Below are 25,840 nucleotides of genomic sequence, written 5' to 3'. Positions count from 1 at the left end.
TTATTTATATACTATCATAGTATTTATTAATATTTTAAGTTGAGATTTAAGTTTTAGTAATTCTGACATATGCTTTGTTATTTTTTAAAAATATTTCTATTCAGCTTTAATTTATATTTTTGCTGATTTTAATTTTTAAAAAGTGTGTATGTATACACACACACACACAAACATTAAAGTAATGAGTAAGTAATGAGCCTAATATTTAATTTGCATTATAGGAATGTAATAATTTGTGGTGAAATGTACTTTATGCAAAACAAATGGCATATAATTTTCAAATGTGATCTTGTTTTTGTAAGATTTATGTTATTATTTGGCTAAAACAAAAATTTAATACAGATAAATGAAAAAGCTAAGCAATAATATATATATATATATATATATATATATATATATATATATATATATATATATATATATATATATATATACACATACATGCACACACGCACACAAACACACACATTAAATTATATACATATATATAGTATAACACTAATTAATAAAGTAATATTAATTTGCATATCATTGCTCTTTTGTTGGTTTTGATTGCTTCTATTGTCCTCTTTTGTAAGTTGCTTTGGATAAAAGCGTCTGCTAAATGGCTAAATGTAAATGTAATAATATTATAACAAAACCTTGATTAGTACTACTATATAAATATATATTTTAGTCTACATTTTTAAGACCGAACCAAGCACCAGGACACAACTCAGTGGCATGTATTATCTGATGAATAAGTTGCTGCATGTATTGTGGAGTGAGAGCGCTGCAGTAGCGCCGCTCGGCCGCACGGAGTCGCTGTTGGCGCAAGTTGTTAAAGCGCGTCTTGTGTAACATGATGTTTAACGCCACGGAAACTTTAACTCCTGCTTTTTGTTGTCGATTCGCGAATCTAAACCTCGTGCAGTCGTTTAACTTCCCGCGTGTTAATGCAGATATGAAAACATTTGAAGAGCTGAAAAACAGAGGAAAGTCACTTTAACCTTCACGAACAGAGCTGACATAAACACGGCTCATTTCAGCCCCTGCACTGTTCACTCTGCATGATTAATGATTATAGATGATTATATAACCTCCTCAGTGAGTGAATGAGTGAATCTCATGTGGATTTAGAGTCGTAAACACACTCACGCTGCACGAGCCGGCACGCGCCTCCCAAAACTGACATTATTCCGCGCTCCGGCGTAAAGTCTCCTGGTTTTCCAGCGGCAGAAACGAGCGAATTGCTTAAACTGTAGAATGAAAGCGCTTCTTGGTTTCCTCCGTCTTTCTAAAGCGCCCAAATTCCGACATAGAGCCAATAGCATCTGCTGATCGGTGTCACTGTTATCACGGCGTCATGACGCTCCCTGGCCCCGCCCCCGCGCCGTGACGAGAGCCTTGCGTGAAGCGCGTGCCTGTGTTCATTCACAGAAAACACAACCTACAGGGTCTGTATTTCATTTGACGCGTAATGCACAACTTTTATAGTTTATTTAAAACAGACGCTGCATAACTCTTTTTTTTTAGTGTATTGCCATATTTTTTTAATTATGGAGGCTCAACAAATAAATAAAGCAAATATAATTCATTTTTGTATTACTTTATTATTCTCAGTATTTGTTTTTAACCTTTTAAATGTTGTCCTTTTATGCTTTATTCTTTCGTTTTTATTTTAAATTTACATTTTATTTTTAGTTTATGCAGTTTAGGCCTCTATATTTAATGTCAAAATTAATTTTGTTATATTATAAAAGCACAGGGCTAATGAAAAATCTTTTTGCATGTTAAAGCAAATTATTTTATTGATTTATTAAATTATTTATTATATCATTTTAAACTAAGTGCTATCATATCCTACTATATACAGTATTTATTTTTTTAACTTTTCTTTATTTTTTTATTTACTACATTTATTTTTATTTCTGCAGGTTTGGGCCTCTATATTTAATGTCTGTCATGCAATTACTAAATAATTATATATATATATATATATAAAGAACAGGGTTAACTTCTCTTTGCATGTGAAAGCAATTGACATTTTAAATGAAATTTCCTAATAATCCATCTTTCTCCACGTATGATTGGTTTGAGTCCTGATCTTCATCCACAAGCAGAAAAAGTGAATTTGTATCAATAGGAAGTAAAAGCAATGCCATAATATTTTATATGTTTTTAACAGGCGTTTCCTGCTGTAACCGGTTCTGCTACAAGCCATAACATATTAACTTATTCTCTTTTACTGGAACAAACCAACAAATGCTATTGCAATGTTCTTATACATCTGTTATTCAGATTCATCGCTATTCTTCAGTCTCTGTTCAATGATTGACTGTGTTTGGGTTGAATATTGTCATCAAATCAACTAAATTATTACCTCACTGCTTCAATTGTCTCTTGCTGGAACACATTAGATGATGCACATTATAATAGACAACATAAACTGCCTCTTACAAACCTTCATTTCTGACCTATTTCTTCTGAATATGATTATGAAGACAAATCGCAGTGCGGTTGAGCTTCTCTGCTTCCCTCTAGTGGAATCAAACACAAATGCATGATCTCATTGATTTATTATGCCACAGATGAATATTACAAGAATATAATGCAACACCGAATCACCATTCAAACCGTCTTCTGATTAGATCTCTAAACATGGCAATGAGAGAGAGATTTGATTTCCTAGTTGGTCTCTTGCAGTGTGTGTGTGTGTGTGTGTTTAAGGCCGGCAGCGCTGAATGAAGCGTGGGTACAGGCAGACGTCCCGGATGTGATGGCGGTTTAGCAGCCAGGTGAGGAATCGCTCCAGACCCAGCCCGTATCCGCCGTGAGGACACGTGCCAAACTTCCTCTGAAACACACAAGCATCCACACGCTGATGTGTTATGACAAACAGCTAGACATTACACTGAACCATCTGCAATGATTTTGGCAGCATTAAATTTAATGACAGTATTATATTCAAACTACACTGTAAAATGATGAAGCTGAAGATTGTTTTCAAAGAAAATTATTATTTCAGTCTATGTCAAAATTTCATGTTTAATTCGGTGTGTTACGTGATGTTTCTGTAATTATTTGTGAAATTTGCACCTTCACCCTTGAAGGAATTAGTGTTTTCTTGTACTGAAAATATAAGAAACTAGAGCTTCGTCTAGAGTTGATTGTGCAGTGAATTTTAGAGCTACTGATTTTAGTCGTTCAGCTTTCTCTGTAAGGGCTGTTAAAACTGGAATAATTTACCAATTACTATAAGACAGTGTTCTACTTTAGCACACTTTAAGCTACATACAAAAACGAGTCAGGTGTGTGACCAGCATTTCTGTATTTTGAATGAAACTTTGAGTTGTAAAATGTTCTCATTGTTTGTAGGATGATGCTTTGTAGTATTTATAGGGGATATTTTGTAGAAATTTGGATTGTAGTTTCTATGTGAGGGATCATATTTTTTATGTTAAATTTTGGAGGGATTTAACTGTAAATGGAATTATACTGTTGTTTTTTGTCACATAATTTGTTTTGTATTTTCCTGCCCAGGGACAGCAGATGACATTTAGCTCTGTAGCTAATACTGGGGCAGTTTTCTGACTGTCTATTGTCCCTGTCAAATAATCAATTAAAAAAAAAATAATGTATTACCAATTTCTAAGCATTTTTTTTTTTTTTCAAAGTAAATTTTTCCCCCAGTGTATTTTGAGTAATCAAATCGTAGTTTTTCTTAATGAACAACATTTGCATTATCTCTCAAAATAAGGCATAGAAGTTTCCACGTGGCATGTCATACAGTATATTAAAATATTTTATGAAAAAAAAAAAATAGTGCTGCTTGATTCTACGTATTGTTATAATGGTGCATGTGAATGTAAAAAAAGGATTCAATATTCTTCCTGCAAACATGCATTGATTATTAAATGCATTAAACTATTTATTATAAATTATCATTTACATTTAACTTTGTGATACCACTTGCCAACAACGTCTACTTAAAATGTAGACAATTTGTGAGCAAATACAAATATCAAGCTGTTTGGGGATGGTAATATTTTTTATGTATTTGAAAGTCTCACCAAGCTGCATTTATTTGATCAAGAATACGTAAAAACAGTGAAATTATTCTCATTTAAAATATGTATTTTCAGCATCATTACTCCAGTCTTCAGCGTCACATGATCTTCAGAAATCATTCTAATATACTGATTTACTGCTCAAGGAACATTTCTGATTATTATCAATGTTGAAAACAGTTGTGCTGCCCAATATTTCTGTGGAAACGGTGATGCATTTTATTTTTCAGGATTCACAGATGAATAGAAAGAACAGCATTTATTTGAATCAGAAATCGTTTGTAACTTTATAAATGTCTTTACTGTCCCTTTCTGAATGGTAGAGTATATGAAATATAGCCAATTGGCCGTTACCTGGTCGGTGTACCAGTAGTAGGGTGTGGGATCGATTCCCTCTCTCTTATACCCCTCCAGGAGCTCCTCAGAGTCCCAGATACGCATGGAGCCTCCCACGATCTCACCGACGTTAGGCATCAGCACATCCACCTGACAAACACACACACACACACTTCAGCCAACTACAACACAACTCTGCTGATACTGACATTTTTGTCCTTTTGCATATTAATGTCTTTTCTGTATGTAGCTTGAGTTTTCTTCTGGTTTCTCATTGGTTCATATATCTGCATGTTTAAACACCGAATATGTTGTGATCGGCTGTGGTTGTTAATAGGGTTGGGTATCGTTTGAATTTTCTTATCGATTCCTGGTTTTGATTCCAATAAGATAAAAAAAAATCAAAGCAATTTTTACAAAGCATTCTGTTGCAGCTGAATAACATGAGGAAAAATCTGCAGCCTACAGAACACTGCAAGAGGAATGCTTTTAACAAAAATACCACAGCAAAAACAACTAGATTAATATACATTTCTAATATTTAAAGTGTTAAAGTAAACAGTCAGTAATAAAATAGTAACAAACAAATCAATTAGCAATAGCATAAATAAATAAACCAAATTTCAGGAACAGAAACTGTCATTAAAAGTTTAAAAACCCGACACAAGAACCGACACAAACTCACACCGAGACCGCTGTTCTCTGTGCTCGCGCTTATGCTTTAGACGCGTGCGCTTTCTGTTCCTACACTTAAATCGTTTTAAAATCACATTAAAATGCGAATGCAGGAATCATTAAGCAGAATCGAAATGCACGCGTCTTATCGAATACCCAGTTCTTGGGAATCTGGAACCGGTTTTCGATACGCAAGCCTAATTGTTACTGAGGATCCTGACCGATTCGGTGAGGCGGTGGTCCTCAGCGCAGCGCTGCATGTAGAAGGATTTGATCTCGGCTGGGAAGCGACACAGCAGGATGGTCTCGTTAATAGAGTCGGTCATCAGTCGCTCAGGGGCTTCTGGGATATCCTGCAGAAATCACACACAAACGGTCAAATATCCAAGCTTTTGCAGTTGAGCACTCTTGGAAATAACATATGAAACCCAATAAAACACACCTCTCCAAACTCATAAAACGTCCCATCATCCTTCTTGATGTCGTGCTCTTTGAGCCACTCGATGGCCTCGGTGTAGTTCATCCTCTTGAACGGCCGTTTGGGAGGCTTGAAGTCCTGCAGGAGAGAAATAAAAAAAGATTTACTGCACAGATTTAAGAGCTTCCATACTTTTTGATTTTTATCAATTTCAATGACCCTTCCAGTCATTTGTAACAATGTTGTTATTGCTAACAAAAACTAAAAAAAAAAGGAAAACTATTTTATTTTTTGTCAGCTGCCAAGGCAACATTTCTCATTTTCATTTAAAGTTGAAATGCTAAAATGACTAAAACTGAAATAAAAATAAATTTAAAAAATTGAAATACTTCAAGATAAATTTCCATCTTTCCAATCATTTGGGACAATGTTGTTTTCATTAACTAAAACAATTTTATTTTTTTTTTTATGTATGTTGATCGAAAAAAAAAGTTAATTACACACAAAAGAAAAAATATTTTTAGTCAGCTGCCTAGGCAAGATTTCTCTTTTTCATTTCAAATTGAAGTGCCAAATTGACTAAAACTGAAATAAAAATGAAAAAATAAAAAGTAAATAAAACCAGAACCTTCATCTTTTTTAATAAATTTCCATAACCCTTCCAGTTTCTGACAACGTTGTTATCATTAACTAAAACTAATTTGTTAACTGAAAAAAAAGAAAAAAAAAAAAAAAAGAAAAAAAAACGTAAACTAAGTCGCCAATTTTCATTTAAAGTTTAAGTGCTAAAATTACTAAAACTGGAATAAAAATAAACTAAATAGTTTTTAAAAAAACAAACACTAATAAAAATCGAAAACAATTACAAAAATGGTGAAGTTAATTTCCATGAATTTCCACATAATCCAGGCCTAAAATGTAAAATATCATGACATTTCCAGGTTTATCTGTGACTGTGAAGCTCAGTGTGAGGTCAGGGGTCATACCGGGTTAATGTCGTAGAGCAGCTGCGCAATAGGAGACTTCAGGACCCTATCGACCACGTCACAGACCAGATCCTCCAACCGGTTCAGAAGGTCTTCATAGGTCATGAAGGGACACTCAGCCTCGATGTGGGTGTACCTGAACACACACACACACACACACACATTACACTGACATGCTTCTGTCGGTTTCAGTTATGTCCTTGCATGACGCCGAGTTGTGTTTTTAAATACATATGAAGAGTTTATTTGCAAAAAACGATAAACGCCACTTTCCAAAAAAAAAAAGAAAAAAAGAAAAAAAGAGTTGATTGCCGTGCATTGTTCTCCACATATTTTGCAATCTGAACCCTAAACATGTGTTGTCAAAAAAGCCTGTATTGTCCACTTTCAAGGCATCGTGAGTTCACGTTTTACAGCAGAAGCTGACAAGCGCTCGTGTTGTTTTTAAACAGAAGCCGTTTTGTTCACGGTGTATGTGTGCACTTTGGATGTGATAAATGCAGAGCACAAATTCCGAGTATGGGTAACCATACTTGGCCACATGTCACGTCACATCACGTCGTAAACAACACCATTTTAACCCTGTCAAAAACAGCTCTTTTCACAGCAACCCATTTTGGTGCGTGTCCCTTTAAATGCTAATGAGCTCTGTTGACCCCGCCCCTCTCTTCCGTGGGGTGAGGAGCTGTTCTGTTTATTTTAGCCGCGGAACTTGCTAACTAGCACATTATTAGAAAAGGCAATTTGCAAAGATTCATAAAATAACCTTATACTCACTTCTTCTGGAGGTGAAGCTGAATCACAAATGATTCACATGAACATAGACCCATTGCGCCTTCGAAATTAATCGTTGCATCAATGCATCGCGATGCAGACTTGGACAATTCTGCATCGATGCATTAATAGACCTTATGATGTCATTCACATATGTGCTTGTCACGCGATATTAAAAATGCACTGTCTATTTTCAAATCGGAGCTTTTTCCTGCGTATGGGACGTGTGTGCACTAGACAAACGCGGCAGGCTTCATTGCACAGAATATGCGCTCTGAGACACGTGAGCATTACTTGACAGTGCTTCCACTCGCTGTTAGTCTTTTACTTTAGATATGCTTTAATTTCTGCCGTTTGGAATGCAGTATGAATTAGATGCACGACTTTCGCGCTGAAGCTCGCGGCTGAGGTTAAATGCACTTGCATCTACTTTTATGAAACGAAATTGATGTAAACACTGTCAGTGTGTTTTCAGAACAGGACAAAACATCTGATATGTGGAAATATATCTGTGCATTAGTGTGAATGCAGTCTATTAAAACTGCCAGTGTCTATTATCTCATCAGTAGCAAATAATCAAATGGCAATAAGGCTGAGGAAAAAAGAAAAACCCATAAGTATGATTAGCTGTAAACCTTTTTGATACTGAAAGCACTCCCAGATACTGACAGTGCATTTTATCACTTGTAATTGTCTTTTCCCCCCTTCATTACTTTATAATTGCTTGTATGTTTTGAAGCTATATTTACTTTTAATTCTTAACAATAATAATTATTTATTAATTAATATATTAATCATAAACATAATTATTTTAAAAAGTAGCCTGCTAATATAATTGAATAAAAATGCACAAAATAAATTTGATATAATCGTGATGCATTGTGATATCAAGTTGAATCAAATCGTTGACATGATAATCGTAAACTAATTGAATTGTGAAACCAGTGCCGATTCACACGCCTAAGACGCATTTAGGCAGATTGGGGGTGCATTCTCTTCAAAAACAAACGTAATCCACTGTGTCTTCAGCGGCTCAGATGTCGGGAGTAAATGACGACTGCTATGTTCATTATTACATCCAACAACAGAACGCCTCAATCGCTTAGGAGCCATTCTTGTCTACATCTGCTCCAGTGGTGAAACAATGGCGGACTGTTACAGCTCACTCAGGGCGGATCTAAGGTAAAAGTGTCAATCAACAATTGTGGGAGTGGCCGGGGTCTGTGTGACTTCACAGAGACAAGAAGCTGAGGACGGCTTGATTTGAGAAAGGGGTTATTATTTTGGGGGATTTAAAAAAAAAACACTGGGTGGATTTTTATCATTATAGGGTGGGTGTGTACACACACTGCCAACACACTTTTATGTTCAAACAACATGTAAAAGTGAATTAATTAATAGCTAAAGAAGGGACATAAGAGTTTCACTGAATGAATGCTGAAGGGTCCCAGACTCACTCGGCCAGGTGTCTGCGTGTGCGCGACTGCTCGGCGCGGTACGACTGTGCGATGCAGAAGGTTTCGCCCAGCGCAGGGATGCAGGTCTCCAGGTAGAGCTGAGACGACTGGGTCAGGTATGCATCCTCACCGAAGTAGTTGAGACCGAAGAGTGTGGAGCCGCCCTCCACCTGCGTCTGCACTAGAGTGGGCGGAGTTATCTGAGAACAACAACAAACATCGGTGTTTACTAAAACAAACAACATCCTGTGCGTCAAAACGAGATTTTGCACAATTACATATATAGTTGACCCAAAAATGAACATTAGCTGAATGTGTCCTCACTCTCAGGCCATTCAAGATCAGGATGAGTTTGTTTCTTCATCAGATTTGGAGAAATGTGTCTCAGCAATGGATGCTCTGCAGTGAATGGGTGCCGTCAGAATGAGAGTCCAAACAGCTGATAAAAACATCACAATAATCCACACCACTCCAGTCCATCAGTTAACATCTGGAGAAGACAAAAGCTGAAACAAATCCATAATTTCTAACTAAAATATGAGCTCATAATTCATAATAACGCTTCCTCCAGTGAAAAAGTGGTCTGACCTGAACCAGGAGGGAAATCTGCACAGATCAAGCACCGCTTAGGAACCAAAACTAAAGTACAAAACAGCTCTAAACAGATACTGTATGTGGCTGCATTTTGATGTTAGAGACAACAGGAGATGCACTTTTTCACTGCAGGAAGCATTATTATGGATTATGAACTCATATTTAGGCCAGAAGGAACTGTTTGAAGTTAAAAGTGTCTTAATAATGGATTTGTTTCTAGCCAATGTGCAGCTTTTGTGTTCTCCAGATGTTAACTGATGGACTGGAGTGGTGTGGATTATTGTGATGTTTTTATCAGCTGTTTGGACTCTCATTCTGACGGCACCCATTCACTGCAGAGCATCCATTGCTGAGCAAGTGATGGAATACCACATTTCTCCAAATCTAAAGAAGAAACAAACTCATCCTAATCCTAAACCAATTCTCTAACGCAGGGGTGTCCAAACTCGGTCCTGGAGGGCCGGTGTCCTGCTGAGTTTAGCTCCAACCCTAATTAAACACACCTGAAGCAGCTAATCAAGCTCTTATTCCATAAAGGTGTGTTGAGGCAAGTTGGAGCTAAATTCTGCAGGACACCGGCCCTCCAGGACCGAGTATGGACACCCCTGCTCTAACGCATGGTTCAGGGAATGACCTCGTAGTAGCCCCGGCTGAAGAAATGATCCCGGAAACACTGCGTGACGGTGGACCGCACTTTCAGGATCTTGGAGACGTTTTCCCCACGGATCATCATGTGCCTGTTGTTGAGCTGCACGTCCACGTCAGACTCCTCGTTCAGCAGGTTATCGGCGCCGCCGGCCGGAGCGAGACCAATCAGCTCCCAGAAATCACAGTGCAGCTCATGGCCACCCGGAGCCTTTCAGAACAAAACCATAAAATACATTTTAGAAATCAAGACAGAACTTTCATTCTTAGATGAACTACACCTTTAAATACAGGGAAGTAATATTATATTAAATTCATATTAACATTAATTAATTTATCTGGGTAATTGCCTCACCTGCTTGCCCTCAGGAACAGGTTTCACGATTCCATACAGAGCGACGGTGCTCTCCGTAGACAACACCAGGCCATTATAACACTGACACTGCACACAACACACATTCATCAACACGATCCAAATAAAAATAGATAATATTGAGGTATGCAGAAAATATCATACAATATATATTTTTAGAATTTTTGTACATTAATACATATTATAAATTATATTTATTTTAGTAAATTGTATACATTTTTATATTATTTTTTCTTGGCATCACCTCAACTTCCTCCTATATATTCTTCTATTTTTTTTTTTTTTTAAGTAGTGACCTTAATCCTATATCATCTTTGCTTTTATTTATTTATTTGTATGCATGCATGTATTGTAATTAGGGCATCGCTTAGCCTTAATCATATATCAGTTTCGGTTCTATTTTTATTTTATTTTAATTAGGACTTTACCCATCTTCAAGCTTAATAACCAACAGCTCTTACAACTAACAGGGTTTACAGAACTAATCTACCCATTTTTAATTGTGTAAAATATCAACAAACACAGACAGTACCAGTTTGTCCGTAAGAACACACTGCAGGAAACCGGTTCCATCACGAAGCACAATAAACAGGAGGTTCTTCCCTAAGAAAACATGAGCAAACATATTTTAAAACAAACTATATTTTATATTTTCATTGAAACTATGCTTTATGCATGTTCATGTAGTAGATTCTGACTGGAGCCGTTTAGTAAGACTGCTGAGGATTGTGATTTCAGGCTCGTTCGGTAGAAGAAAACTAAATCTGCTCACCTTGCCTGCGTATCCGATGGACCCAACCGAACACCTTCACCCTCTGCTCTCTCAGCGCCTCCAGTTTATCAATCTTCACCTGAGCGTGACAGAAAATAAACCACAAAAACTGACTTCAAGATAAAGAGGAACACTTTCACTTTAATTTCAGCTTCACTGGCTATCATGCAACAATAACCGGACTGATGGTTCAATGGGAATGTAAATACATCAATTTATTGAATTTAAAGGGCTGGTTAACACAGGAAAATATTAGCCATGTAAACCTTTATATTCGACTACTTTCTTAACCTGTTAAGAAAAATACTGGATGTGCCGTGGTACGGATGTTTATTTGCGTCTGATGAATGCAACGACTGCAATTCAGGACAGATGCACATGTAACACATGTAATTTCATTTGAGAATATGAAATCAGATCGAACTCATTTGCAGTGACGAATTTTGTGTCCCAAAACCTTTGCTGGATTGCTTTGTTCTTCTTTTCTTGATTTGAATAAAAGCGTGTGCTAAATGCATAAATGTAAACCTACCCATCCTCACACTGTAAAAATAAAACATTTGATTGATTTCACACCTTTCATGTATAAAATGCAGCTCAAAATGCTTTACTTAAAAGCATAATAACTCAGTGCCATTATACAGTCACTATATTATATATTCTGCACATAATTCAGGAAACTCTCACAGTTTTGGGTTCAGGAAGGCTCGGGTCGTTCTCGATGACAATCTTTTTAGCTTCTTCCAGATTCTTCTCTCTGCGATCAGCATCTTCAGCCTGTCAATCATGAGACAGAGTTTAAAACCGACATACAGGACGCTGACGGAGCTCGGTTTACCGGATGAGAATCACGTACCTCCTTCTTGTCTTTGCTCTCATGCTTCATTTGCTCTCGATTGAAGAGCTTCTTTGCGTTCTTCATCTGAGTCTTAGAGATGACGGACCAACGCTGACACCACAACATTAAAACAAAAGCTTCAGCTATTAACAAGATACACTACAATTAAATCTTTGGTAAGTTATTATTTACTACCTTCTAACATGTTCTTGTCAAATATGAATGTTAAATAATGCATGATATTAAAAATAGTGAAACAGGCATAAATTGTATATGCACCATGAAAACAAAAATGTACATTTGTGACAATGTTAGACTTAAGTTTCATTTTTAATTCCCGTTTTATTTTTATTTTTTCCAAAACATAAGATATAGCTAATATAACATTTTATAAATACTACAGACTGGAAATCTATTTTTTTTGTGTACATGTCTGCACAGATTGGTGTATCAAGAAGTAAAAACTACATAAACCCTTAAAGGGATAGTTCACCCAAAAATCAAAATTCAGTCATTAATTACTCATCCTCATGTCACTCCAAATCTGTAAGACCTTTGTTCGCCTTCAGAACACAAATTAGGATATTTCTGATGTAATCTGAGAGCTGTATGACCCTGCATAGACAGCAAGGATCCTAACATTTCATTTAGATTTACAAAAAAAGCTCTTAAATTTAGGCAATGTCAATTCATATACACTATATATAATTATAACATTTTTAGTTATTTTAGTTTATTTATTATTTAAATAAACTAAAATAGTTTAGTTTATTTATTAGTTATTTTAGTTTACTAAAACTATAACTATAAAAACCTTTTACTTGTCACTTGAAACAAAATAACCATAAACTATAATAAAATAAAATATAAAAAAACTAAAACTTTAATTTATTTTAACTATTTCAAGTACTAAAATAATTGGAATTAAAACAGAAATTTCAAATGTAAAAACGATATAGATATTTACAAAAAAAAAAAAAAAACAACAACAACAAAATCCTTAACTAAAATTAAAAATGGAAAAAAAGTGAACTCAAAATATTAATTAAAAACTATAACAATATATAATATGCATACAAAAAGAAAATTTTAAAACACCACAGTTTTAAATGGAATATTTTATAGATTATTTAATTCTATATACTTGTCATTTTTGTCAGGGTTCCCTGATTGATGATACTTCATAGTACTTTTTTATTATAAAATGTACATTTATGTTAGGAACCAATCTTTCGAATCAATAGATCCATATGATTATTTTTGCTCCTGTTAGTTAGTTGCTGGTTAGTAAGTGTTATGTGCAGGTTTCACACCTCTCCTTCCTTCTGTGAGTCCATATAGATCACCGGAAAAGGTTCTTTTCCAACAAACAACAGTGCCTGGGAAGATTACAGAGAACGTTACGGAATGATAACCCAAGAATGAAAATGATTGCATCAGCCAGGACGAGGCACCTTGAGAGGCGTTTTAAAGGGCTTCTGCTCCGATCCGTCTCCATCCACATCACTGCCCTGTTTATCAGACACATACAGCTCTTCTGTAGGAGAAATAACAGCAGCGTTTACATTACATGCAGATCCAGATCCCACTTCACTTCTGGAGGCCACTCGGGTGTCTTTAGTGTGCTAGCTAGGGCACTGAAACTCTTCTTTAATTAGTCTCACTCAGTTGATTGCTTATAAACAAAGTTATATTTAAAATCATAAGGTGCCACATTGTCATTTTAAATATTTTTATTAAATATAACGTGTATAGACATTGATCAGCACATTCTCTGCAGAGATTGTGTAAATCTAAACACTAGAGTATAATTATAAGTATAACTATGTATATAAATCCAGTAGTTTGTTACATGCTAATAAATATATCAATACAGTGATATGAATGGGTAGTGTATTGGGTTTTATGTAGTATATTGATCCATATAAAACTTTATTGGTGGTATATTGAATAATACACGTGTTGTGCACTGCAGTATGTGTAAATACAGTATGTGTTGTGTACTGCAGTATGTATAAATACAGTATGTGTAGAATATATCAGTTTTAATAATTGTATCTGACGCAATATGCAGCATCATCCTCATCATCACCATAATCATGCTCAAACTCACTGATCGACATCTGAGCGACGCCCTCGTCCGCCATATCACGCTGTAGACCGCAGAGGAGCGGAGTCCGGTTCGGTCCTGAAGATGTTTTGAGGTAAACGCTCCGTTAAACGGTTCCGTCGCTTCGCTTCCCGTCACTACACACACGCGCACGAGTCGCCGGAGACGCATGCGCAGGCGCGAGCCGTTCTGCGCTGTCGCTTCAGCCGGGGATTGGCCCGTTCGCAAGATGACGCTTTTTCGGGGAAGCTGATTGGTTGGGATGAGATGAGGGGGCGGGAGTTTGAACAAGGGCGAGTAGAATTGGCTGTTTTCGGACCTCCGTCAGTCACTGAACCTGTTTCTGCACAAACATTATATAATAATCAGGCAGTATTTTTTTTCTCCATAATTTAAAATATAAATAAATATATGCTGAATCGACATGAGGATGAGTAATTAACGAAATAATTTTGGGGTGAATTAACCCTTTAAGCAAATCCAAATGTGGATAGCCTACTACAGATCAAAACAGCATTTATAATGATTTAATATAGTTTAATTTTACAATATAGAGATAGATAGATAGACAGACAGACAGATAGATAGATAGATAGATAGATAGATAGATAGATAGATAGATAGATAGATAGATAGATAGATAGATAGAGAGACAGACAGACAGACAGATGATAGATAGATAGATAGATAGATAGATAGATAGATAGATAGATAGATAGATAGATAGATAGATAGATAGATAGATAGATAGATAGATAGATAGATAGATAGATAGATAGATAGAGAGACAGACAGACAGACAGATGATAGATAGATAGATAGATAGATAGATAGATAGATAGATAGATAGATAGATAGATAGATAGATAGATAGATAGATAGATAGATAGATAGATAGACAGATGCTAGATAGATAGATAGATAGATAGATAGACAGACAGACAGACAGATGCTAGATAGATAGATAGATAGATAGATAGATAGATAGATAGATAGATTGATAGATAGATAGATAGATAGATAGATAGATAGATAGACAGACAGATGATAGATAGATAGATAGATAGATAGATAGATAGATAGATAGATAGATAGATAGATAGATAGATAGATAGATAGATAGAGAGACAGATAGATAGATAGATAGATAGATAGATAGATAGATAGATAGATAGATAGATAGATAGATAGATAGATAGATAGATAGATAGACAGACAGATAGATAGATAGATAGATAGATAGATAGATAGATAGATAGATAGATAGATAGATAGATAGATAGAGAGACAGACAGACAGACAGATGATAGATAGATAGATAGATAGATAGATAGATAGATAGATAGATAGATAGATAGATAGATAGATAGATAGATAGATAGATAGATAGACAGACAGACAGATGCTAGATAGATAGATAGATAGATAGATAGATAGATAGATAGATAGATAGATAGATAGATAGATAGATAGATAGATAGATAGATAGATAGATAGATAGACAGACAGACAGACAGACAGATGATAGATAGATAGATAGATAGATAGATAGATAGATAGATAGATAGATAGATAGATAGATAGATAGATAGATAGATAGACAGATAGACAGACAGACAGACAGACAGAAAGGGTTAATTTAATCATTTTAGCTACGTTTCATTGCTCAGACTTTGTCTGAACTTCATCCTGTACTTCATCTGACCAGTGCAAATTCAACTACTGCTATTACACCAAAGCAAAAGCCCTGGAGAAGCCCTCCAAACCTCCCAATCATAAGATTAAACAACAATAAGAACTACAGAGCAAGAGGAAAATAGTAAGTAATATAACAAAAATGAGCAACACACATGCAGGTTGCTATTGAAAATCTTTAAATCCGTTAGCAAAAAAAACTTTAGGTACTATAAAACATTTATTAAACAAATGTGCAGATGTGTTCATTCAGTACTGAATGTATTCAATCTACATCTCTTCATCACAAAAGTGAACTTCCTCATCCCATCTCAACCATCTCCAGCTCCACATAAGCAGACCACGGCTTTTCTGTCCTCCGCGTGCAGATCTGTGATTCGGCAAAAACAGAAAAGACATACATGCATTCATTAATAGACTTGATTCACAGGAATCATTCATGTCTGTAGTACAAACAGTTTATTTTATAGGGTTATTTTGTGTCAAGTCTTACACGTTGGCAGCAGTGCAGCTGACAGATGGCATACAGCAGCACAGTACAGTACAGGCTCATTTCCAGAGAAAAGGTGCTTTCGAAAAGCACTGAAAAATCCTCATCCAAGCGCTGAAACAACACCAACAATGCTTTCAACAATTCATATTGCACTATTCAACAACAGAAAATCACAGTAAAACAGTCAATCTTTAAATGTTTCTGAATGTGTAAATCTCACTACCACAATACTAGGGTGTCTGTGGGTATTGTTTAGTATTATGCATTTATATATTATTTACTTTCATATTAATTAAATTTTTATTATATTGTTTTAAATTAAATACACAGAAAATATACAATAATAGAATCAAAATAAAATAGTTGGATTGAATAAATATTATTTATTTGTAATATTTTCATTTGATTTATATATTTAGTTTATTCTTATTTTTATAATAATTTGTGTATATATTGAACAGTGTACAATTAAAATATTTTGTAATATTTTCAAAAATACTGGTATTATTTTTTATATTTAGTTTATTTAGCTATAATTTATTTTTATTTTTATGCATTGTTTATTAATTTAATAATAATACTAATAATAGGAAAACATTTATTTTTAGATTATTTACTTATTATAATTTAAAGTCCATTATATATATATGACAGCATGTATTAACAGGTGGAGTTTCTGTCAAATGACCTGATCTTATACCTGCTCTTGTCTTCCCTTCAAGGAAGAAAGCTTCGTGAGCTCCTTGTTTTTCTTAGGTAAGGAGGCCACGTTAAGTCTCCTTTTTTGTGTTTTCTTCTCTGAAAGACAAACAAACAAACAAAAAATAAACACTTCAAGTCAGTTTTATTTTCTCATATACATACTGTCTCATAGCAGAGAAACACAAGCATCCTATGTTTTGTTCTGTTGTATAATATATGAAACACACCGAGCTCGGCGCTCGTCTGGTTCAGAGCAACTAATGAAATCAGGAAGAAAACTATCGGAGTTTGGATCCTGCTCATGTTTAGCTCGGTCCGTAACCATGGCAACCTACAAGAAGAAGAATAAAAATGTTTGTTCTGGAACAGGAGAATATGAGATTTATTATCCTATGTATTGTTTTGTTTTACTTTGTTTACTTTTGTTTTTGTAGTCCGCTCGGTTTTTGAGTGCGCTCGACAGTATGAATATCATTGTACTTTTAAACCATAATAATATTTTTAATAATTTTAATAATAAAAAAACATTATTGTAGATACAAATACAATGGTTTAAATTAATAAAAACATAAAATTAAAGTTATTTGGACCTCACGACAGTTGCTTTGCGACACCTCATGAACGGTTCCCGGGTACCGCCCGCGAAAACAGGCCGGTTGACCAATCACAAACGGGTAGAGTCGTCTGTGATTGGTCAGCGCGAATACCCTCGTCATCACTACACAGGAAGTGTGATCCGGGAGAAGCGTCGTGCCGCGCCGAGACCATCAAGTGATTTTGGATCAATCTGAGCGATAAGAAGCGATTAATAGCGCTAATCAGCGATTCGTTCCCCGTGTGTTTGAGTCATGGTCGGGGTGAAGGTGATCGGGAATGACTCCGAGTTCCAGGCGGAGCTGAGCGGCGCCGGATCAAGGCTGGCCGTGGTGAAGTTCACCATGAGCGGGTGAGTGAGTGAGTGTGTGTGAGGCCGCTGCAGCCGAACCCAACAGAACCGAGAACACACACACACACACACACACACACACACCTGACGGGGCACTAAGAGCACAGACAGACCCGCTAGAAACCCGAGTGAACGGGGGACAAGAACTGAACCAACACCGGCATGACTTAGCAAAACACACACACACACACACACACACACACAGACACACACAGACAGACACAGCTGATGGGTTTAGGTACTTAACAAAAGTACCGTGTTTACCCTGTGTTTCGGTAACTTACCGCTTTGACTTCAAATATTTACTATATAAATAATATTAAGTCAGTTTTATTTAACAACACATGCACATGTTGGTTCATGGTCACATGACATGCAGGTTAACACTAAATATTTAAATATTTTACTGAGTGTGTAATTTGGATAGTTTTTATTTAAGTATTTTAGTGTTATAATTATTAAAAAAAATATGAATAAATTATTTATTATTTTAACATTGTTATTTATTGATTTTAATTTAGCATTGCTATGATTTAATTATTATTAAATATTTACATGTTGTTGTTGCTATTATTATTATTATTATTATTAATTGTCAGGTTGAAAATGTAATTCATAACTGCTCCAGCTAATATTTAGTAGGAGGTTATGAATTCTGAAAGTTACTTATTTATTTTTACTGTAATTTAGTGTCTCGAGATGTTGTTTTCAGATGAAGATCATTAGATGTCAGAGTTGTTGTTGTTGTTTTTAGTCAAATCTCATGCACTGTATAAAGGGTTTCTCATAGTTTATTGGAATATGTTTTACAAGAAAATACTATTTTGGTTTTTCTACTCCCAAATTTCAAATTTTTTAATCCATATTACTAGCCATTTCTTTATAATTAATTGTGAATTTTCGTAGCAGAATGATTTCTGCATGTTTTTCAGCGTGTGTGTGGTTTTATTTGTATGTGTGTGTCTGTGATGTTGACCGTTGATGGTTTTTCTCTGTCCAGGTGTCGTCCGTGTGTCAGAATAGCTCCAGCGTTCAACATGTTGAGCAACAAATATCCTCAGGTTGTGTTTCTGGAAGTCGATGTCCATGTTTGTCAGGTGAGAGAGCGCTTCTTATTTAGAGCAATGCATTTTTACAAATTTGCATTATTCCAAAATCTGTAATTTGACATAAACTGTCAAAATATTATAATTCAGAACAGGCCAAGACTTTAAACGAAACTAAAACGATAACAATTTTGTTAATAGAAATACATAACACAGAAATACATATATTTTTACATAAAATATACAAAAAATATAAATCTTCACCTAATTTGTTGTTCCAAAATGACCAACCTTTTAAAAAAATGCTCATATCTCTGGTTAATTGTTGCCATTTTTGACTGGGAATATAAAAGTGTAACAGGTTGGGTAACACACAGTTTTAGCTCAATGTGATAACATTAACTAGCATTCTGAAACACAACATGAGGGTTAAACATTTTATTTCAGCCAGTTGTCTCATTTTCATTTAGTTGATCTTGAAGCACTAAAATACCTAAAACTGAAACTATATAGATGTGCTTAATAAAACTAACTCAGAACTGCAGTAGTATCTCAGTGACACTAAAATAAAATAATGTTTTATTTTCCGTCTCCTAGGCAACAGCTGCAGCCAATAATATCTCAGCGACGCCGACGTTCCTGTTCTTCCAAAACAAAGTGCGTGTGGACCTTTACCAGGGCGCTGATGCTTCCGGCCTGGAGGAGAAGATCAAACAGCATGTGGAGAACGATCCCGGCAACAACGAGGACTCGGATATTCCCAAAGGATACGTGAGGAAACGCCGTCTGTATTGTGTGTGTGTGTGTGTGTGTGTGTGAGAGTGTAATCGTGTCCTGTGTGTGTGTGAGTGTAATCGTGTCCTGTGTGTGTGTGTGTGTGTGTGTGTGTGTGTGTGTGTGTGTAATCGTGTCCTGTGTGTGTGTGTGAGTGTAACCGTGTCCTGTGTGTGTGTGTGTGTGTGTGTGTGAGTGTAACCGTGTCCTGTGTGTGTGTGTGTGTGTGAGTGTAATCGTGTCCTGTGTGTGTGTGTGTGTGTGTGTGTGAGTGTAATCGTGTCCTGTGTGTGTGTGTGTGTGTGTGTGTGTGTGTGTGTGTGTGTGTGTGTGAGTGTAATCGTGTCCTGTGTGTGTGTGTGTGTGTGTGTGTGTGTGTGTGAGTGTAATCGTGTCCTGTGTGTGTTCAGATGGACCTGATGCCGTTCGTCAGTAAAGCGGGCTGTGAATGTCTCAACGAGAGCGACGACTGTGGCTTTGACAACTGCTTAATCAAGGACACGTCTTACCTGGAGTCAGACTGTGATGAACAGGTGGAAAGCCTTTAAATGTCTGTGTGAACGCCCTGTTTATCTCAGAAGGAACTGGCAGTGTTTTGTTACACTATCGTAGAGATTCACAAACCTTTTTTATTTTGTCAGCTAAAGTATTTACTTCTGATCAATCACATGTTGGTTAATGGTCACATGACATGCAGGTAAACAAATAATATTTCCTTTTTTTTTTGTCGGTTACTTTTTCATGATATAATTTATTATTATTATTAATTAATTACTAATTGTCTGGTTGAAAGTTTTATTTTGTTTAGGAGCGGTGTTTTATTATTTGTTTATATACTATTATAGTTTTCATTAATATTTTAATAATTCCGTTTTTATTTAATTATTTTTAATACTATTATTAATGACCTATTATCAGGTCAAACATTATTTAACTGATTTATCCAATGTTTAGGAGCAGTATTATTTTAGTATTTTTTTTTATATATTAGGAGTGTTCATTAATATTTTGAATTAGCTTTTATTTTTTAATTTTTAGTTTTAATTGAAATTTTTGTTTCAAATAATTATTAGTTTTATTATTATAATTAATTAATTACCAATGTCATGTCGATTTTTTTTTACTATTTTTTCCCACATAGTTGTATTTTAATTTTAGTTTGATTTAAATAATTATTATTATTACTATTATTATTAATTTTCTAATTAATTACTAATTGTCAGATATAATTTAATTGTCAATTTATTTAATAACTGCTCCATCCAATGTTTATGAACACTGTTATTTTAGTATTATTTATGTGCTGTTATAGTTTTTATTTTTATATTTTCAGTTTTCATTTTAATTTTAAGTAATTTTGTATGTGCTTTTAAAAATATTGCTATTTGGATTTAATTAATTTTTATTTCAGTTTTAGTGTAGGTTCAGTTTTAATTTATTATTTTAGTGCTTCGGTTACTTGCCATGTATTTTCTGTATTTTCTTCCACAACATGAGCCGTATCAGATTTCTGTTAAAGTGAAAGTAAAACTGTAAAGTGTCCTCAGTGATGTTATATAAGATCAGATCACGGTTACTGTCAGTGTGAGTTTCACAGGTACACAGACCGAGTGTAAATATGATCTCACGACTGATCGTTCTGCGTTTGTTTGCAGCTTCTGATCACAATGGCCTTCAATCAACCGGTCAAACTCTTCTCCATGAAGCTGCTGGCTGCAGAATTAGGTGAGATCCATATAGTTTATAATACATATATAATATTGATATATTTTATAAAGTCAATATAAATACAAAAAGTAAAATAAATATAATATTTTATTTTTAAATATATATTTTTATTTTTCTATTATATATATATATCTTCTGCTCACAAAGCCTGCTTTTGATTCAAAATACAGCAGTAATATTGTAAAACATTTGTACTATTTAAAATAACTGCTTTCTATTTGAATATATTTTAAAATGTAATTTATTTCTGTGATCAAAGCTGAATTTTCAGCATCATTACTCCAGTCTTCAGTGCCACATGATCCTTTTATCAGTGTTTAAAACAGTTGAGTACATTTTATTCGGGATTCTTTGATGAATAGATAGATCCAAAGGTCAGCATTTATTTAAAATAAAAAGCTTTTGTAACATTATACATGATACCATTCAAAAGCCTGGAGTCACTATAATTTTTAATTTTTTTTTGTGGGAAAGAAATTATAGAAATTAATACTTTTATTTAGAAAGGATGCTTTAAATGGATCAAAAGTGATGATAAAGACATTAATAATGTTACAAAATAATTCTATTTCAGATAAATGCTGTTCTTCTGAACTTTCTATTCATCAAAGAAACCTGAGAAAAATCTACTAATATAATATAATAATAATAATACAACATGTTTTTTTAAGCAGTTTTTTATGACATTTTAGCAGATATTCAAATAGAAAGCAGTCTATTTTAAATAGTAAAAATATTTCACGATATCACTGCTTTTTTGGATCATATAAATGCAGCTTGGTGAGCAGAGTCTGAAAAAAATATTAAAAATCATACTGTTCAAAAACTTTTAACTGGTAGTGTATATAGAATTATAATATAGTTTTATATAAATTTAGATGATAAATTCAATATATATATATATATATATATATATATATATATATATATTAGATCTAGCTGCATTCACTATGCAAAATGATCTGATATTTTGATGCACATCTGTGTTTACATTTAGACAAACACCAGTAAGTGACCAAAACAGGCATTGACCAGGAAGTGCATATGGATAAGTTTAGCACTTCAGATCTGGTGCAGAAGTGCTGGTATTTATGCTATCTCTGATATAAACATTATCATCTTTGTCGTCTCTTCATGTCTGTTCTCAGCTCAAGCCCCAAAGAGTGTGAAGATCTTCATTAATCTTCCTCATTCAATGGATTTCGATGATGCAGAGAGGAGCGAAGCCACGCAGGCACTGGATCTGTCGGAGGAAGACTACAAAGACGACGGCCTCATCCCGCTCAGATACGTCAAGTTTCAGAACGTCAACAGTGTGACTGTACGTCACAGTACACTACATGGTGCTTTTCACAGTAGCACAGTACACATTCTTTCAAAGCAGCTTTACAGAAAACACTTGCGTTTCAACATCCATTCATTCGGAATAACAATTTTTCCAGGGAGAAAAATAAATAAATACAAAACAAACATTTCAATAAACAAAAATAAATATATTAAGCTCAGAATGTGCCATTTGAGCATTTTTCAGGTCATTTACAAATGTCTCCCAAACTTCATTTAAATCTGTTTAAATGTTCATTGCATATTATTCTAATAACAATATTTTAAGTGAGAAAAATAAATATTTAAATGAATAATAATAAATATAAATAGCTCAAAGTATAATATCCCATTCAAAGGTCTCACAAACTTTATAAAAATATAAAATAACCTTATTTAATTAATAACAATTATTTCAAGGGAGAAAAAAATAGTTAATAAAAGTAAATGACTAGAAGCATATCTAAATACACCTGCATTACATGTAAAAAGTCCCTATATCACTAAAATCCAAACAGCTTAATTTTTGCAACCCCAAAGATCCAGATAATTTACAAATGCTTCCCGAACTTTATAAAAGTCTAGTTTTAATCTTCATCTTATTTAATGTCATGATATCTTCTCCATAGGACTTGATCAATCAAAGGTTTCACATTTTCCACATGTTGTTGTCTTCAGTTATTTATCAAGTCAAACCAAGGAGACGAGGAGACGACAAAAGTGAACTACTTGACGTTTATCGGGACTCCTGTCCAGGCGACGAACATGAACGACTTCAAACGGGTGAGGAACGAACGTTAACAACACTATCTGATCACACTTACCACCATTCAGTCATTCCCAGTGTTGGGGGTAACGCATTACAAGTAACACGAGTTACATAATCACATTACTTTAAGCAACTAGTAAAGTAACGCATTTTTAATTTAGAAGGAAATAGTTACTTTGTTTCTCATGTCTTGACTGACAGCTCTTGTGTTGCCATGTTGAGAGAAATCAGGAGTAAGTGCAGAGTTAATAATCTTACTGTAGTTCTAGACTAAATATCTACATGCATTTACTCATCTTACCTGCACAAAAACAGATTCAGTATTCCTCAAAATCAATAAAAAAAAATATGCAATAATTAAATATGTTAGATAAGTCAAATATCAAAGTCAGCTTTATTGTCAATTCTTCCACATGTACGGCACATACATACAGAGAATAGAAATTGCGTAATTCTCAGACCATTGGTGCATACAGTTAACATTAAACACTGACAGTAGACATAAAAATACAGATAAATACAGTTTACATATAAGTACATACAACTATACAGATATACAAATAAGGACATTGTAGAAAAACAAACAAACAAAGAGATGGATAAAGTGGCATAAGGCACATGGCAGATTGAGTGCAAACCAGTTAAATAAACAAAACTGTGTAGATATATATTTATGTAGATCGATATATATGTATGTATGTATAATGAGTGTAGTGCAAAAAGAGCTTATCAGTCTGTTAAAGTGATATGAGCTCAGAGAACAGTCTTTAATCAGACTGTCAGAGGTAGTTTGCAGTCAATGCTGGATGAGTGATCAGTCCAATGCTGCACAAAGTGACTGGTGCAGGTCACAGTTTATAAGGGGGGGGTGTCGGAGGGTCAGAGTTCAGTGGTGCGTGGGGTAAAAGAGGGGAGGGGGAGCAAGGACGGGAGGGAGTTCAGCTTCCTGACAACCTGATGTATGAAGCTGTCCTTCAGTCTGCTGGTCCTCGCCTGGAGACTCCGCAGTCTCCTCCCTGATGGCAGCAGACTGAAGAAGCTGTGTGTCGGGTGGGTGGGATCGCCTGCAATGCGGAGGGATCTGCGGGTGAGACGGGTGCTGTAAATGTCCTGGAGGGAGGGGAGAGAGACACCAGTGATCTTCTCAGCTGCTCTCACTATGCGTTGAAGTGACTTGCGGCAGGATGCGTTGCAAGCGCCATACCACACAGTGATGCAGCTGGTTAATATCACTTAAGTATTTAATCCCATGTTATTAACCAATGTCTTTGCTACTGAGCTTCGATGATCCAATTCAACCATAATAATAAGCTAAAACGACACATGTGTTTCATTTATGTTATTGTTGAATAGTGTTGAACGTTCTTCTCCTGCGTCATATTCTTCATGTGATTAGTTTGAGCGGCGTCCTCTACCGTACAGACCTGAATCTACATTTCCTTCATCCTGAGGTGTATTCATTTCACTTTTGGAGTGAAAGGGCTTTTACATTTGTACAAGAAGAACTTGTTTATATTAAAAACAAACAAGCAAACCCTGCCCAGATTTAAAAAGTAACTCAAATGCAACGTAATGCGTTACTTTCCATAATAAGTAACAATGTAACGTAATTAGTTACTTTTTTAGGGAGTAACACAATATTGTAATGCGTTACTTTTAAAAGTAACTTTCCCCAACACTGCTCATTTCATTCAGGATTTATTGCTGGATATTTTGTTATTCCACATGATGGAAATTAAACATGGTGCACTTTTTAACGTGTGTGTGTGTGTCTGTGTGTGTGTGTGTCTGTGTGTCTGTGTGTGTGTGTGTCTGTGTGTGTGTGTGTCTGTGTCTGTGTGTGTCTGTGTCTGTGTCTGTGTCTGTGTCTGTGTGTGTGTGTGTGTGTGTCTGTGTGTGTCTGTGTGTGTCTGTGTGTGTCTGTGTGTGTCTGTGTGTCTGTGTGTGTGTGTGTCTGTCTGTGTGTGTGTGTGTGTGTGTGTGTGTGTGTGTGTGTGTGTGTGTGAAACAGGTTGTGGGTAAGAAGGGAGAAAGTCACTGAAGAGGAAAAGACGACACGACATATTGCTGCAATCTCTCCATGGGCGTCTCTCTCTGCCAACATGACTGGGCAAAATCACCACCAACAGAGACACTGCCGAGTGCCGGCTCCATCCCTCAGCTCGCCTTCAGACGAGAGAGAGAGCGAGAGAAGACACGACTTTGTCTCAGTGAGGCCCTGGATCAGTTGTTTTTATCTGAAACCCTCCTGAAATGTTCCTGTAAATAAAGTCGATCCTTTTTCAAAGGCACGTGGCTACTGTTGTTTATCAGCACTGACACTGTTGATATTTTATA

At 35.2% G+C, this 25,840-nt stretch overlaps 4 protein-coding genes across 4 annotated transcripts in view; 1 reads left to right on the top strand and 3 right to left on the bottom strand.

Annotated features, from left to right (window-relative positions):
- Nucleotides 1-1,369, bottom strand: part of LOC306861930 (ferrochelatase, mitochondrial-like) — a 15,491-nt gene extending 14,122 nt beyond the window's left edge. Inside the window, exon 1 of the mRNA XM_079404430.1 lies at nt 1,138-1,369. Within this exon, the coding sequence (XP_079260556.1) occupies nt 1,138-1,174 (37 nt within the window). The 5' untranslated portion in view covers nt 1,175-1,369. The remainder of the gene's footprint in view (nt 1-1,137) is intronic.
- Nucleotides 1-25,840, bottom strand: part of LOC306861931 (uncharacterized protein) — a 1,169,885-nt gene that overhangs the window by 661,471 nt on the left and 482,574 nt on the right. The window lies entirely within an intron of this gene.
- On the bottom strand, nt 2,542-17,567 carry LOC306861929 (asparagine--tRNA ligase, cytoplasmic-like). Its single transcript, XM_079404429.1, has 20 exons — nt 17,508-17,567; nt 17,145-17,248; nt 16,916-17,013; nt 16,216-16,326; nt 15,997-16,092; nt 14,031-14,370; nt 13,372-13,454; nt 13,231-13,296; nt 11,936-12,028; nt 11,767-11,856; nt 11,080-11,158; nt 10,840-10,910; nt 10,290-10,376; nt 9,924-10,145; nt 8,696-8,895; nt 6,465-6,600; nt 5,503-5,616; nt 5,282-5,413; nt 4,404-4,535; nt 2,542-2,836 (listed from the first exon to the last, which is right to left on the bottom strand). Exons 6-20 carry the CDS (start codon nt 14,062-14,064, stop codon nt 2,705-2,707), a joined length of 1,671 nt encoding a protein of 556 aa, XP_079260555.1. The 5' UTR covers nt 14,065-14,370; nt 15,997-16,092; nt 16,216-16,326; nt 16,916-17,013; nt 17,145-17,248; nt 17,508-17,567; the 3' UTR covers nt 2,542-2,704.
- On the top strand, nt 17,563-25,840 carry LOC306861932 (thioredoxin-like protein 1). The gene is made up of 8 exons (XM_079404432.1): nt 17,563-17,863; nt 18,864-18,960; nt 19,507-19,680; nt 20,094-20,216; nt 21,339-21,408; nt 22,560-22,732; nt 23,413-23,517; nt 25,515-25,840. The coding sequence occupies exons 1-8, from the start codon at nt 17,766-17,768 to the stop codon at nt 25,542-25,544; spliced, it is 870 nt and encodes a 289-aa protein (XP_079260558.1). The 5' UTR covers nt 17,563-17,765; the 3' UTR covers nt 25,545-25,840.

This window comes from Barbus barbus, assembly GCF_936440315.1.
Source record: "Barbus barbus genome assembly, chromosome: 43".
NCBI lineage: Eukaryota > Metazoa > Chordata > Actinopteri > Cypriniformes > Cyprinidae > Barbus > Barbus barbus.
This window is presented reverse-complemented; position numbering and strand designations above follow the sequence as displayed.

Bases quoted from the DNA above. Each gene is read 5' to 3' on its own strand.
- LOC306861929 (XM_079404429.1), bottom strand. From the start codon at position 14,064: ATGGCGGACGAGGGCGTCGCTCAGATGTCGATCA. The intron at 11,857-11,935 runs GTACGTGATTCT...CATGATTGACAG, and splicing joins AGAGCAAAGACAAGAAGGAG to GCTGAAGATGCTGATCGCAG. The intron at 5,617-6,464 runs GTATGACCCCTG...TCTCTCCTGCAG, and splicing joins TGCTCTACGACATTAACCCG to GACTTCAAGCCTCCCAAACG.
- LOC306861932 (XM_079404432.1), top strand. From the start codon at position 17,766: ATGGTCGGGGTGAAGGTGATCGGGAATGACTCCGAGTTCCAGGCGGAG. The intron at 22,733-23,412 runs GTACGTCACAGT...TGTTGTCTTCAG, and splicing joins AGAACGTCAACAGTGTGACT to TTATTTATCAAGTCAAACCA. The intron at 23,518-25,514 runs GTGAGGAACGAA...TGTGTGAAACAG, and splicing joins ACATGAACGACTTCAAACGG to GTTGTGGGTAAGAAGGGAGA.